The sequence below is a fragment of the Panonychus citri genome, unplaced genomic scaffold (genome assembly GCF_014898815.1).
Source record: "Panonychus citri isolate SS breed McGregor unplaced genomic scaffold, ASM1489881v1 Contig00030, whole genome shotgun sequence".
Lineage (NCBI taxonomy): Eukaryota > Metazoa > Arthropoda > Arachnida > Trombidiformes > Tetranychidae > Panonychus > Panonychus citri.
The window spans coordinates 1-13,337 of NW_026515435.1; the positions used below are offsets into that span (position 1 = coordinate 1).

Genomic DNA, 13,337 nt, shown 5'->3' on the forward strand with positions numbered 1-13,337 from the left:
TGAATGATTATTCTGTTTGTCTAATTAATCAGGAACCTTTGCCATCGCCAGTATCATGACTCGGAATACAATGAACAAGCTCGGAGTTCCTCCTGGAACTATGTCAATAGGACATGGGAATAGAACAATTAATTTGGATTATCTTAATCATCCAACTCCATTGTATACAAGTTTAGAAGTGGCCACAGCTCTTGCTTCGTGGCGGTGCCATAAGATTAGTAATGGAGTTTTCCGCCTCGGAATTATATCAATACTATTATCTGATCAATTGGTATCAGCATTTTCAACCGAGCAGCGATTCATGTGGCACAAGTCAAATCGCCGATCTTTTCGGCTGAAATCACCAAAACCGTCAGTGGACCATTTAAATTGATCTATGTAAGCAAATCAGGTGAACAATCAATTGATTTCAACTAATTGTTGTCTTTGTCTTTTTCCTCCCAAAATAGACTTGGATTGATCTGTTTAAAGCCGCGAGTACAACTAATTGGGTAACAACGTCGCTCTCAATTGTTTGCATTGTTATTTTATCGGTTTACAAGGAGTTTATTGATGAACCAATGAAGAAAAAGTTTCACCTTCCGGTTTCCGTTCCGATCGATCTGCTCATTCTTATCTCATCAACAAGTGCATCATATTTTATCAGGATGAATGTAAACTATGGTGTTCGTATAATGGAAATATACCCAAGGGTTTACCTTCAATATCAACTCGAATCTTGATCTTTCGGTTAAACTTTTACCCGATGGTTTTGCCGTTGCAATGGTAACTTATGCTATTGGACTTTCATTGGGTAAAATTTTCGCCAAGAAACATCGCTATCAAATCCGTCCCTCACAGGAACTTATCGCTCTTGGAGCTGCTGATCTACTTTCCTCGTTTTTCTCGTGTTATCCTTGTTCTGCTTCACTTTCACGAACTCCCGTTCAAGAAAACGCTGGTGCTCGAACTCAACTCACCGCACTTATCGCCTCACTTATCATGCTTCTCATCCTTCTCTTCCTTGGTCCACTCTTCTTTTATCTTCCAAAATGTGTCCTCTCATGTATCATTCTGGTGGCATTGAAAAATATGCTCATTCAAATTGGTGATATAAGACAAATCTGGTCAGTCTCCCGACTCGAAGGTATCTGTTACCTGATCACTTTCCTTTCAACTATTGTACTTGATGTTGACCTTGGCCTTATTGTCGGTGTCCTGGTGGCCATTATCATGGCTCTAGTCCGTTTCATGGCACCAAATGTATCACTTTAGGTCAACTTCCTAATACAGAGATTTATGTTGAGAAAAATTATTTCCAACAAGCAGTTGAATTGGATGGAATTAAAATATTCCGATTCTCATCGGCACTTTTCTTCCTTAATACTGAAACTTTTCGTGAAAATTTGTTCAAATTTTGCTTCGATTGTGCCTTTTTCGAGTTGATGGAAGCCGATGATTCGACACGTAAACTAATTCTCGGTAAAACGACCGCTGTAATAATCGATTGTTCAACAATCTCTTACGTTGATTCACCAGGAGTTGAGATGATCCTTGAGATTTTCAATGGATTAAGAGATATTCGGGTTCGCTGTTATCTGGCCTCATGTCCGGCCATTTTACTCTCCATGTTAGAGCGGACTCGATTCACCGAAAAGATAACAGCTAAAGGTCACCAATTTTCCCGACAATTCATGATGCCGTTATTGCAGAATCATTATCAATACCATTATGATTATAATCACAACAATTAATTTCTTAAATTAACTTTAAATGCACAACACACAAAGATAATCAACAAAAAAAAGAGGCAACAATTAAATTTAATCAATGGTAATCTCACCATTTCGATATCATCAATTTACAAAATTGGCACTTGAGAGTCTTTTTATTTTAAATTGTCCAAAGCAATCAAGCAATCAATCAACAATTGATCAACTATTTAACTAATTGTATAAATTGTTTTTACACCAAAATTTATTTTTGATCAAAATTTTACCCCAAACAAACAATAATAATAACCAATTGAATGAAAATGGGAAAACAATTAACTGTGATTTGATAAATTGGGTTCCAAGTAACCATGTTACATATTATAACAATTATTATGACAATCAACTAATTTGATTCAATCTTTAACTGTATTAATCATTATATATATTGATTTGATTGATAAATTGTTGTTATCACTTTTGACTGCGCGAATGATATAAAACCACCAACTCAATTTAACCGAACTGTATAGAAACAAATTTACTAATTATTAAGTTAATAATGTCAAATGAAATTTAAGTGAATCAATTTTGTCTAATGTATTTGTAAACTTAAATTCAATTAGAAATCAATTATATTAATTGTCACAAATGTTATTAACCAACCAAACCTTTCAACGATATTTTAATAATATGGAATCAATGAAAATCTGGTAAATTTAATCACTAATCACTAGAAGAGAGCGAGAAAATGATTAAAAGTAAGAGATAGATTAGATTAGCAATTAGAATCAAGTGCCATTGTAATACCTGTAAAAATTGCAATTGAATCAATTAATCTAATCTAATTATCTCTCTCTCTCTCTCTCTCTCCCATCCCTCCCATGGTTTGAATTCCCGATAATCAATCAATGAGCAAATGATAATTGTTGTAGTAATAATAATGATCAGAAATAAACAAACAATCAAAATACAACAGCAACTAAAATCTAAAACCTAAAAGTCCAACTATTAATTGTAATTAGTGTATTGATTTTTATTTCTATTTGGTAAACATTGGTAACAATTAAGTATAATAATAATAATAATAATAATACCAAACGGATTAACGGATCACTTGATCACAAGCAATTTAATCAATTGATCCTGATCAACCAATGGAAAGTTAATCAATGTGTTTAATATGTGATTCAGTTAAACTTTTTCATGTTAATTTTGTCGTACGTTATTGATTGTATTTAATTGTTACCAATTTGTGTGGATTGTTTATTTCCGTTAACAGCATTTTAAAAATTAACAATTTAAACTAATTGTTGATTTAAATTTGGAGTAAAACAAAAATCAAACAAAAGGGTTGAACAATAATCTTAATTGTTTCCCTTTCATAAAGATTATGGAAACTTTTTCACTCAACCTTAGGAACTGAACATTGATTCCTAAATGAACTCGGACGGTCTCTTGGCCGATCTTGATCTTCTCATCCTCATCTTCATCTCCATCCTCATCTTTATCATCATCATCATCAACACCATTCAAATGTTTAGATTTCCTTGCTACCGGGGTCCAGAGGATTGGCTTCACAATACAACGATAATCTCTTACCAAAGCCAGCAAACTGTTTGGGTTCACAAAACGTATCTAGAGATGAGCCTGAAGGCATTGATTTTCTTAATCATAATCGGCGTCTCTTGCATTGGTAATTATCTAATTGTCATGGTTATAATTAAGTTCAAAAATTCTCGAAATTGTACCAACCTGTTTATCTGTAACATGGCAATTGCTGACCTGTTGACCACTCTAATGTTTGCATGGGCCTCGTTGATTGAAAATCTTTATCAAAATTATGTTCTTGGTCCAATTTTCTGTAAAATTGAAACCTCAGCTAAAGGTAAGTGAATGTTGATCAATTTAATTTAGTTTTAATTAACAATTAACTCACATTGGTGTAAGTTAATGAGACTTACCTGTTAGATTTACGTCATCAGACTCCGGGTGGTAATAGTTAATTCATTTATCTGATGTCAACCTTGTTGATCTATTTTTACTTTACTAAATCAATTCTGTTGATTAATTGATTAGTTGATTTCTTTTTGTTTTAAATTGCTCATCAATTATTCATCTTTCAATTTGATTTACCTTTTTTTTCTTCTCTCACCAACAATTAACTCTCATTATCGCAATCAAATTTTCAATCAATCGAAGGAGACATTTGATTAGAAACACAATTACATGAGTAATCAATTAAATCAGTTAAATGTTCATATGAGACAATCTCACATGCAAACTAATTGATTAAATCAATTTAATTGAAAGGTTATTACAGTTAACGAATTGGTAACAATTTAAAAATCATCATTATTATTACTCAAAATATTCATTGGGGGATAATCAAAGATCAATGTGATCAAATTAATGTCACAATTTGATTGTTAAATGGAGAGAGATAAAAATCAAGTCTAATTGTTATCCAACGTAATTAATTTTCCATGCAAATTATTGTTAATTAATTTGAATCATTTTCTTTTTCAGTATTATTTTTAATTTCCAGTGTTTTCTCATTAACATGGATTTCGTGTGATCGTCTAATCGGGATAATCAAACCTTTTAGAAACCCGATGAAAAAAACTCGAGCCGTTGCCGTTATGGCCTTTATTTGGCTTTTATCCTTCGTTATCGGGATTCCCTTTTATTTTTGGCGTGAATATCGTACCCGTCAATGGTGTGACTACTTAGAGGTGCCGATCAATTGTTCTTAATCAATTAAAGACTTGACAATTAACTGAGAAATTTTTTTCATTCTGATTATCATTTAGATTTGGTGTAAAACCGATGGTCGGAAAATTGATGTTTACATGTTTGTCCTTTTAGCGTTTATGGTTTATATACCGCTCTTCATAATGACCTTTTCTTATTGCCTGGTTATCGCTAAGATGAAAAACTTTGAGAATAAAATAAGCACCGATGAGAATAGTATCAAAATTAAACACCGACGGAAAGTGATCTTAATGTTATTCATCTATCTAATCACTTCGGCCATTTGTTGGAGTCCATTACAAGTTATCGTTTTTTACCGTTTCATTGCATTCAAATCAGTCGATTCGGTAACTATAAATATTATTTTGATTGTTGTTGATTGACAATTAACTAATTGTCTAAATGAATTTCTCTTTGTTGACTGTTTAAAGGTTAAACCCTGGAACGAGGAGGCTAAATTTTGGGCTCAAGTTTTCGCATCGGCTAATTCAGCTCTTAATCCATTAATCTATGGGATAACTAATGGTTCATTTCGTAAAGCCATTTGTTTACTTTATCCAAAACTTTCCTGGTTCTTAAGATTGGACAGTTCATCTTCACGATCTCGTCGAGTGACCAATGGTCATAATGGAAACGTTGGAGGAGCCAATGGACAAACTCGTGACCGAGATCTCGTTAAATCAACATTTACCATGTCTAATTGTGGTAAAAAGACTGAACATCATGATCATATTAATCATCTTAATCATCAACTTCAACCATCAACAATTAAAACAATCAGCGGACGATCAATTCAAATGGTTGATATTAATGTAACCGGATTCAGAGCGTTGAGAGCAAAAACAAATCATCATCAAATCTAATCATTTATTTAACAATTAACAGAGAGAAAAAACAATTAATTCTGAAATTTCATTGAGAAAATACCCAATCAATTAAACTAATATAATTTAATTAACTATTAAACGCGAAAATTGTAACAATTACTTCACCAACCGTCACAACAATTAAATCAAAATGTAATTTGATAAAAAAACAAATGTTGATGCAAAAAAATTGATTAACTTTTAATTGGACATTAAATTATCAAATAAAAGATTAGCAATTAATAGTAATAGTATTTAAATTACAATTGTCAATGTAAAAAATAGGCACATATCTAGACAAGTATTTCGAGTTAATTGTTGTTACAATTAGAATCTAATTTGAACACTTATAAAGTTGATTTAGTTTCTCAACGTCTTTTACTGATAGAAATGGTTTATCACAAGGATGAACCAGATTAACTCCTTCCTGTTTGGGAACCATAGTTAATAGATTAGCTGATTTACTGAATGCTGCTCCATCATAATGCATAATTGATTCTGTAACAATTAAGATAAATATAAGAAAAAAAAAAGGTTCTAACAATTAAGTAAAATGTAAACTCTCACCATAATCGTAAGTTGTGTAGAGCCGATTCTCATGTGGATTCAGTTTAATGAACATATTCTTAGCCCCTGATTGTATATTATCGTAGTTAATTGTTACATAATCATCTCGATCTGATCTGTTGTGTTCATGGTAAAATCCAAGAGCATGCATGGTCTCATGAATTATGGTTCCTTTACAATGACAACCATCACCTAATGAAATTGTCTGAAGTCCTCCAAGTCTCCCAACAAATGAATAGCAACTAATCACAGAATGATTAACATTTAGCATGAAACAATTAACAAATTACGAGGATCACTTACCCTTCATCGAAAATGAATTTAACATAATCACGTTCAGCGATTCGAGTCTTAAATCGTATACAAGTTTTCTGATGGAACTCATCTAGTGCTTCTTCAATCATTGACGATATTTTATCTAAATTGTTTCGAATAGAAAATCAGTTAATTGTTGTTGATTAACTTTTGTCATCACACAATATAAACTAACCTAATTTTGGATCAATTTCAATTGGTACATAAGCGTAAGACCAAAGATTATCATCAAATTCAATTGCGTTTCTAAATAACATCTAATCATAAACAATCAACGAATCAATTTAATGTTATTATTTGATGGTAATTTCTTATTGGATATTAATAGATAACAATTAAATTAATTATTATTTAATCTAATTGTCGACTTACCTTATCATCATCATTGTTTGTTGATTCATTTTTTGCTCGCAATTTAATATCTCCTAGAAATAAACTTAAATCCTCCAATGGTTTAATTGATTGTTGGCTTGTAATCACTTCAGTAATTAACTGATCATCATTGAACTCATTGTCTATCTCATTAATCACTATTAATAAACAAATAAATAGAAACAAAATTAAAAGAAAAGTTAATTGTTTACCTTAATTGTAACCATGTTCATTGATTTGATTAGTGTCCATTTACCTGGAAGTGAGTTGATTGTGCTTGTTGATATAATCAAAAATATAAACGTAATCAAAGGTAAGTTAATCATGATTTAATTAAACAAATGAAAAATGGAAAGCTAAAGATTTAATTAACAGTGAACAAAAACAGAGTGACAATTAATTTAAATACTACGGGTGATTAGTTTTAATTGTCAGTGTCAGTGTTTTACTTAATTGATGTTACTCTTACTCTAAAAACGCCTTAACTAAATTAACTTATCATTATTAATGAACATGAAATTAAATTATCAACAATTACTTGACAAAAAGGTAGGAAAAAGATGATAACTAAATTGTTTGATTGTGATTATCAACTATTGTTATTATGTTGATTAAATGGTTGCACTTCAAGTTTCTCACTCTCTTAATTGTCAAATAACAGCAATTTAAATCTTATCATCTTTTCATTACTGTAATTACGTTTAATTAATTAATCATCACACATTAATAATGTTATTTAGCTTCTGAACAATTAACCTTCCTAATGATTAGAGACAAATTTTCATTGCTTTTACATCGTATTGATGAAATTGAGAAACTTTTTCACAACAATTAGTTTAAGTAGATAATGTTGATATTTTTATATGATTAGATTTGATTGTCTGAGGGATAAATCAACAATTAGATTGTAAATTGGACAATTCATAGCAATTAGAATAAAAATTAGACTCTTGGATTTATGTTGAAATCATCGATAATTTTGTCATGATCAATCTATTAATAAATCGCTATGAATATTACAATAAACATGAGGAGACAATTAATCGAAACAATCAAGGTAATCGCAAGACCAAATTGCGATTGTATTAATATTACGTGACAAAAGTCCAAATTTGAAGGTCAAAATCCAAGTAATGATGCTCACTGGGAAATCAATTAAAGGCCAAAGCTAAAATTAAGGCCATTTTTAACGCGATGATTTGATTGAAATTAGTTGATCTTATTGGTGAAAACGAACGAAAAACATTACTTGGACTGAACGAAGTAAAAAAATAACAGAAACTTTATTTTCAATTTGATCTTCTTTCTGGTCATTACAACGTCCAAGAGTTTTCATCATTATCCTTGAACTTAATCAGATTGATCGTTTTCTTGTAATTGTCGATTGTTGAAGAGTTGATTGTGTTTCATCGTTTAATTGTCGAGTCCAACTGAATGTATTTCGATTAAATTCAAATGATACTGATTTATCAGCGACTTTTCGTTTCATCACTTTGACATAAATTGTATTTACGATAAATCCAATGATTAGACCAGAGATTATGAATAAAAAGTAACAATAGTCATTTCATTAATCTCCTTTCACCGGAATTTATACTTATAATTGATCCTCAGATTCTCAAGCAAATTCAATTGGAAAATGAGTTTATATTTATAGATTTTTTTCCTGATTGAAAGTTATAATCTTAATTATTGTTACTCCTTTAGGTGAATCGTCACAATGAAGAAACAATTTAAACGAAATTACAATGAAAATTAATGAAAGAAAATCATTTATTAATTAAGGGACAATTACTAATTTAACCAAAAAATTTTATTAATATTATCATTTCGTACCAAAGTGCTCAACTTGTCTTCCATCCCAATAATCATCACTACTTCCTCTTCCGCCTCCTACTCATCATCATCACCATGATCAGCAGCAACAACAATCAACTAATCAAAACAAAAAACTAATCACAATCACAATTATAATTGTAATTTGTTATTCTTACAATTTGGTTCCAGTAAATGATAATAGTCATTCAATTGTTTTAAAACAAAATTTACTTCTTTTAAACTGTAAAACTGGACCAATGTGAGGTTTTAATTAAAAACTCATTGGAAATCTCAATGAGTGAGACAATTAAACAGCAATTAACTCAATCAAATAAAAACATATTGAAATCATCTAAATCAATCGGGCAAACAAAAAAATTTACAATTAATTTTTGAAGTTTTGTTTCAATGGTAAAAAAATGTTTTAATCTAATTGTTAAATGATGAATGTGATTAAGATTTTCATCAATAATAATCATGGCAATTGATTTATCTAAGTAAATTTTAGTTAATTAGTTAAATGAGTTAATTTTTTCATATTAAACTAAAAGTTTCCTGCAACTTTTAAAAATAAGAGGTAAATTGTTTTGACTATTCAATTGGAAACAATTTAACCCCAAACCATTGGAGTGATCATACTTGCCGCCGAGCTTGACCCTCCACCGCCACCAGCCATTCCCCAGCCAGTTGACCTCATCATTTTACTGGTCATCGGAACAGGAATCGGTAAATATTGTATCGGGCTCATAGACGATCCTCCACAACCTCCTCCACAGCCTCCAGAGCTCATTCCCCATCCTCCACCGTCTCCACCTCCACCTCCATTACCACCACCACCACCACCTCCTCCTCCCCATCCACCACCACCACCCCATCCTCCGCCACCACTTCCTTTGTTACCTTCTCCACCGATGATAATAATTGTAGGTGAACTTCCGCCTTTTCCTTTGCTTCCTTTACCTTTACCTTTTCCCTTATCATCGTCATCATCATCATCTCCTTCATAAACCATCATTGGCATTCCTAAACTAATAGTAAACAATTAACAATTTAAAAACTTTGCTTCTCAATTAACCAAAACAATAAATGAAAAGATCATTACAAACCTCCTCCACTTCCCCAGCCACCACCGCCACCCCAACCTGATCCACCACCGCCACCATTACCTAGTAAATTACATCTTAATGGTTACATTAATTGTTCACAATTAAAATTAATCAACATCTCATCTTACCTGCACCAATGATGATCACATCGCCACCTCCTTTGTCACCTATGAAATATCATGGGAAAACATGATTAACACAATTAACAATAATCCTTGATGATTTTTTGTGATGTTTTTATCAATCAAAATTGAAACAATTAAAATTAATCACAGAAATTAACTAATTTACCTCCTGCTTCCAGTCCAATCGTATTTGTAGTAATTAAAATCAATTGAATCCAAATAATATTCATTTTGAACGAGGAAAAAAAAAGAAACAATAATTTCAAGAAAAAAAGTAATTAACAATTTAAGATAATCAGTTAGGGGATAGATAAGTTCACAATTAAATTAATCGACTTTTCTTCATCTCATCATCACCACAATCAAATTAATAATAATCAATTTAATTGTCAAAACTTTTCTCTCAGATTAAGAATCAGCAAGAAACGGATAAGAAAAGATGATTACAATTAATAATTAATCTAAAGTTAATTGTTTCAACAGTCACTCATATTGACAATAGTTCATTTTAATTATTATTAATAAATTGTTCATCATTAACAACACTTAATTGTCTTAGAAATTTAAATTGTCTAATGATCACCAATTGTCTCCATTATGATTAAAAAAAACAATGAGTATAAATTAACTGATCCAATTAACAATTTCTTAACACTAAATACAGAAAATAAATTGTTCCAATTTTAACTGTAACAAATTAAGACTTAATTAATTGATTGTTTTAATGACAATTAACTTTTTTTTTTCAATTAATCCAAACTGTAGCGCCATCTCTTGGGTGTAATTGGAAAACTTATTAAAACAATTGAACTTGAATTTTTTAATTTTTATTAAATTAAATTAAATTAATTTTTCTCTTGGTTAATTTCAATTTAGGTGAAATCTATTGAATATGATTAAAGATGATTAATTATAATTAAAGTTGTCTATTTGTTGATGATTATGGTGAAGAGAGTAAATTGTTTCAAATAAACTCCCAACGAGCAAAATTAAGGTAATGATTAGGATGATGAGATCAAGTCAGTTAGTTAATTGTTGTCAAATTAACTATACACTTAACAACAAATAAACCTGAAAGTATTTACAAACAATTGATTAGTAAAGTATCTGATTAAGACGATAATCAATTTTCTGATTAGTTGATTGCTAATCAACAATCAACGTAGTTAATATTTTCATAGACTTTTTTTTCCTGATAAATGTAAATCATTTCATTACAAAATCAAAGGAGAGAGAGAGAGAGAGAGAGACAAAGTCAAATTAATAGACAATTAGTTTAAAATTAGTTTAATTGATCAACTAATTGTTATTGATTATGTTGGTTAACTAATTTTACTCAGGTTTGATTGTGTTTTCTCTCGTAACAATTAATATACTGTTGCTAATCCGAATCAATTGGATTAAGAAAAAGTTTAATCTCTCATTTGTGCCATTTTTGTGATTTGTTTTGTTTTATTTTTCCCTGTGTGTTAATTAATCAATCAATCAATCCGGAGACAATTAACTGATGATAGTTATTAATGATCGAAACCACTCAAATAATAAGTGTGGTAAACAGACGAAAATATTTCCAGGTCGAATACGGAAACGGGTCGTTCTCAAAAATGGTTCGGTTAATTTATGCAAGGAACACGTTGAGAAACGGAGTCAACGTTATCTTCAGGATACTTTTACCACAATGGTGGACATTCAATGGCGGTGGAATCTACTGGTCTTCTCAATGGGATTTTTACTCAGCTGGTTAGGATTCGCCATCATTTGGTATTTCATCGCTTATGTTCACGGTGATCTTGAGCCTTCGGTTATTGCTGGTGGCGGTGGAAGTGGAGTTGGTGGTGGTGGTGGTGGTGGTGAAAGTGACTCTCAGTTAGTTGCTCCTGATTCTGTTTCCACTAATGGTGTTTTTCCTGTTGTTAAACCTTGTGTCCATGGGATCGATTCATTTACTTCAGCTTTTCTTTTCTCGATTGAAACTCAGCACACAATCGGCTATGGAGGTCGCCACCAACAACTGAGTGTCCCGAAGCTTTAATCATCATGTATCCAATCAATAACCGGAGTAATGATTCAATGTTTTGTGGTTGGTTTTGTTTTCGCCAAATTATCTCGGCCCAAGAAGCGATCGCAAACTTTAATGTTCAGTCAAAATGCTTGTATTTGCCTTCGAGATGGTAAATTGTGTCTAATGTTTAGACTTGGTGATGTTCGTAATCGATCTCATATAATTGGTGCTTCCATTTCGGCTCTTGTAATTGATCGTAAGGTTACATCGGAAGGAGAGGTGATCCCTTATTATCACAATAGAGTTTCGGTTAAATTTGATAATAGCGATTCAAATGTTTTCCTTGTCTGGCCTGCGACAATTGTCCATGAGGTTGATTCAAGTTCACCCTTTTATTCAATGTCCGCTGATCATTTGGTTCGAGAACGTTTTGAGATTGTTGTTATTCTTGAGGGAACAATTGAATCAACTGGCCAATCAATACAAGCTCGAACCTCTTACCTTCCATGTGAAATATTGTGGGGCCATCGATTTGAACAGATGATCGGTTATCGTAAAGATACTGGACAATATCGAGTCGATTATTCAAAATTTAACAACACTTATGAAATCGATACGCCAACATCATCAGCTAAAGATTATTATGAATATCAAAAGTTTATCAATTCAACGAGTGGAAGAGGATTAATACCAATCGAAATGTTCAATGGTGCAGCGACAATTAACAAAATTAAAGAGGAAGAAGACAACAATCAAGCCTATTCACCTGATTCGGGAGTGTCGAGCACTTTGTTTATCCCAATGCATCAAATGCTAATCTAGAAATTTAAACAAATCAACAACAATTAACATCCGTTTAAGTTTCTAGATATAATTATTATGTTGCTAATGATGATGATGATGATTGTGTACATACAATCAAATTAGAATCCAAAGTTAATCAACTTGAGAAGTGAAAACAACAAACAAATGGATAACTAATCAAACTTATCCTCAAAGTGATTAATGTTAATCATTGGATTTTAATAGCAAACAATTTATATCCCTAAACTGAAATAGTTTAACAATCAAATGTGACAATCATCATTATCATCATAAATCGTAATCAACTATAATGATTAACAATCAATGATTAAGTTTCACTTTGAACAATTAATGTATTCATATCACAATCAAAGCTAATACTTTTGTAATAACATCAATTTAAAACAATTAACAGTTAAATTATCATGATTAAGGTAAATAATATTTATATATTTAAAAAAAAAAGGTTATTATGTTTTTAATTGTTGTTTTTGTAACTAATCATCACTATCATTAAGATGTTAATTGTTGTGATTGTTAAATTGTCCATTGATCTGTTTATATTTATATTATATATTATTAATAATACAAAAATCTTAATTGTAGTTGATTGATTGGGTAGTTTGCATCAATTGGCAGACATGATTAAGATTAACAATTAACTGTAACAAAACAAATTGATCATGATTTATGAATTGTTAAGTAGGCATTGACCCAGAAAATTTTCAAGCAATCAGTTAATTGTTATGATTAAGTAGTTAAATAACCTTACCAAGGTTCTGTTGATATATAATATATTGATTTTTGAATTACTCACCTTGATTATTGATTAAATTGATTGATAAAAATCAACAAATTGTAGTTGATTAAATATCATCATGATCATCATCATATTAGTTGATAATTTAGTAAATGAT

At 30.9% G+C, this 13,337-nt stretch overlaps 3 protein-coding genes and 1 pseudogene across 3 annotated transcripts; 3 read left to right on the plus strand and 1 right to left on the minus strand.

Annotated features, from left to right (window-relative positions):
- Positions 1-28: 28 nt before the first annotated feature.
- LOC128397386 (solute carrier family 26 member 6-like) lies at positions 29-2,097 on the plus strand (the record flags this gene model as incomplete). Its single annotated transcript, XM_053358113.1, is given in 7 exon segments — positions 29-287; positions 290-378; positions 450-672; positions 675-710; positions 713-1,246; positions 1,249-1,644; positions 1,647-2,097. Coding segments are annotated over 7 exon segments (1,605 nt in total), but the record flags the coding sequence as incomplete, so codon positions are not given.
- A 1,068-nt stretch (positions 2,098-3,165) lies between these two features.
- On the plus strand, positions 3,166-5,411 carry LOC128397390 (QRFP-like peptide receptor; the record flags this gene model as incomplete). The annotated part of the gene is given in 5 exon segments (XM_053358115.1): positions 3,166-3,250; positions 3,253-3,579; positions 4,221-4,426; positions 4,505-4,792; positions 4,877-5,411. Coding segments are annotated over 5 exon segments (1,338 nt in total), but the record flags the coding sequence as incomplete, so codon positions are not given.
- Positions 5,412-5,487: 76 nt separating this feature from the next.
- On the minus strand, positions 5,488-7,057 carry LOC128397385 (astacin-like metalloprotease toxin 5). The gene is made up of 6 exons (XM_053358112.1): positions 6,822-7,057; positions 6,566-6,723; positions 6,369-6,450; positions 6,182-6,296; positions 5,879-6,120; positions 5,488-5,809 (listed from the first exon to the last, which is right to left on the minus strand). The coding sequence occupies exons 1-6, from the start codon at positions 6,889-6,891 to the stop codon at positions 5,646-5,648; spliced, it is 831 nt and encodes a 276-aa protein (XP_053214087.1). The 5' UTR covers positions 6,892-7,057; the 3' UTR covers positions 5,488-5,645.
- Positions 7,058-10,832: 3,775 nt separating this feature from the next.
- LOC128397389 (G protein-activated inward rectifier potassium channel 3-like) lies at positions 10,833-13,020 on the plus strand (annotated as a pseudogene).
- The last annotated feature ends 317 nt before the right edge of the window (positions 13,021-13,337 follow it).

Bases quoted from the DNA above. Each gene is read 5' to 3' on its own strand.
- LOC128397385 (XM_053358112.1), bottom strand. From the start codon at position 6,891: ATGATTAACTTACCTTTGATTACGTTTATATTTTTGATTATATCAACA. The intron at 6,451-6,565 runs GTAAGTCGACAA...GTTTATGATTAG, and splicing joins CAAACAATGATGATGATAAG to ATGTTATTTAGAAACGCAAT. The intron at 5,810-5,878 runs GTGAGAGTTTAC...TAATTGTTACAG, and splicing joins CTACACAACTTACGATTATG to AATCAATTATGCATTATGAT.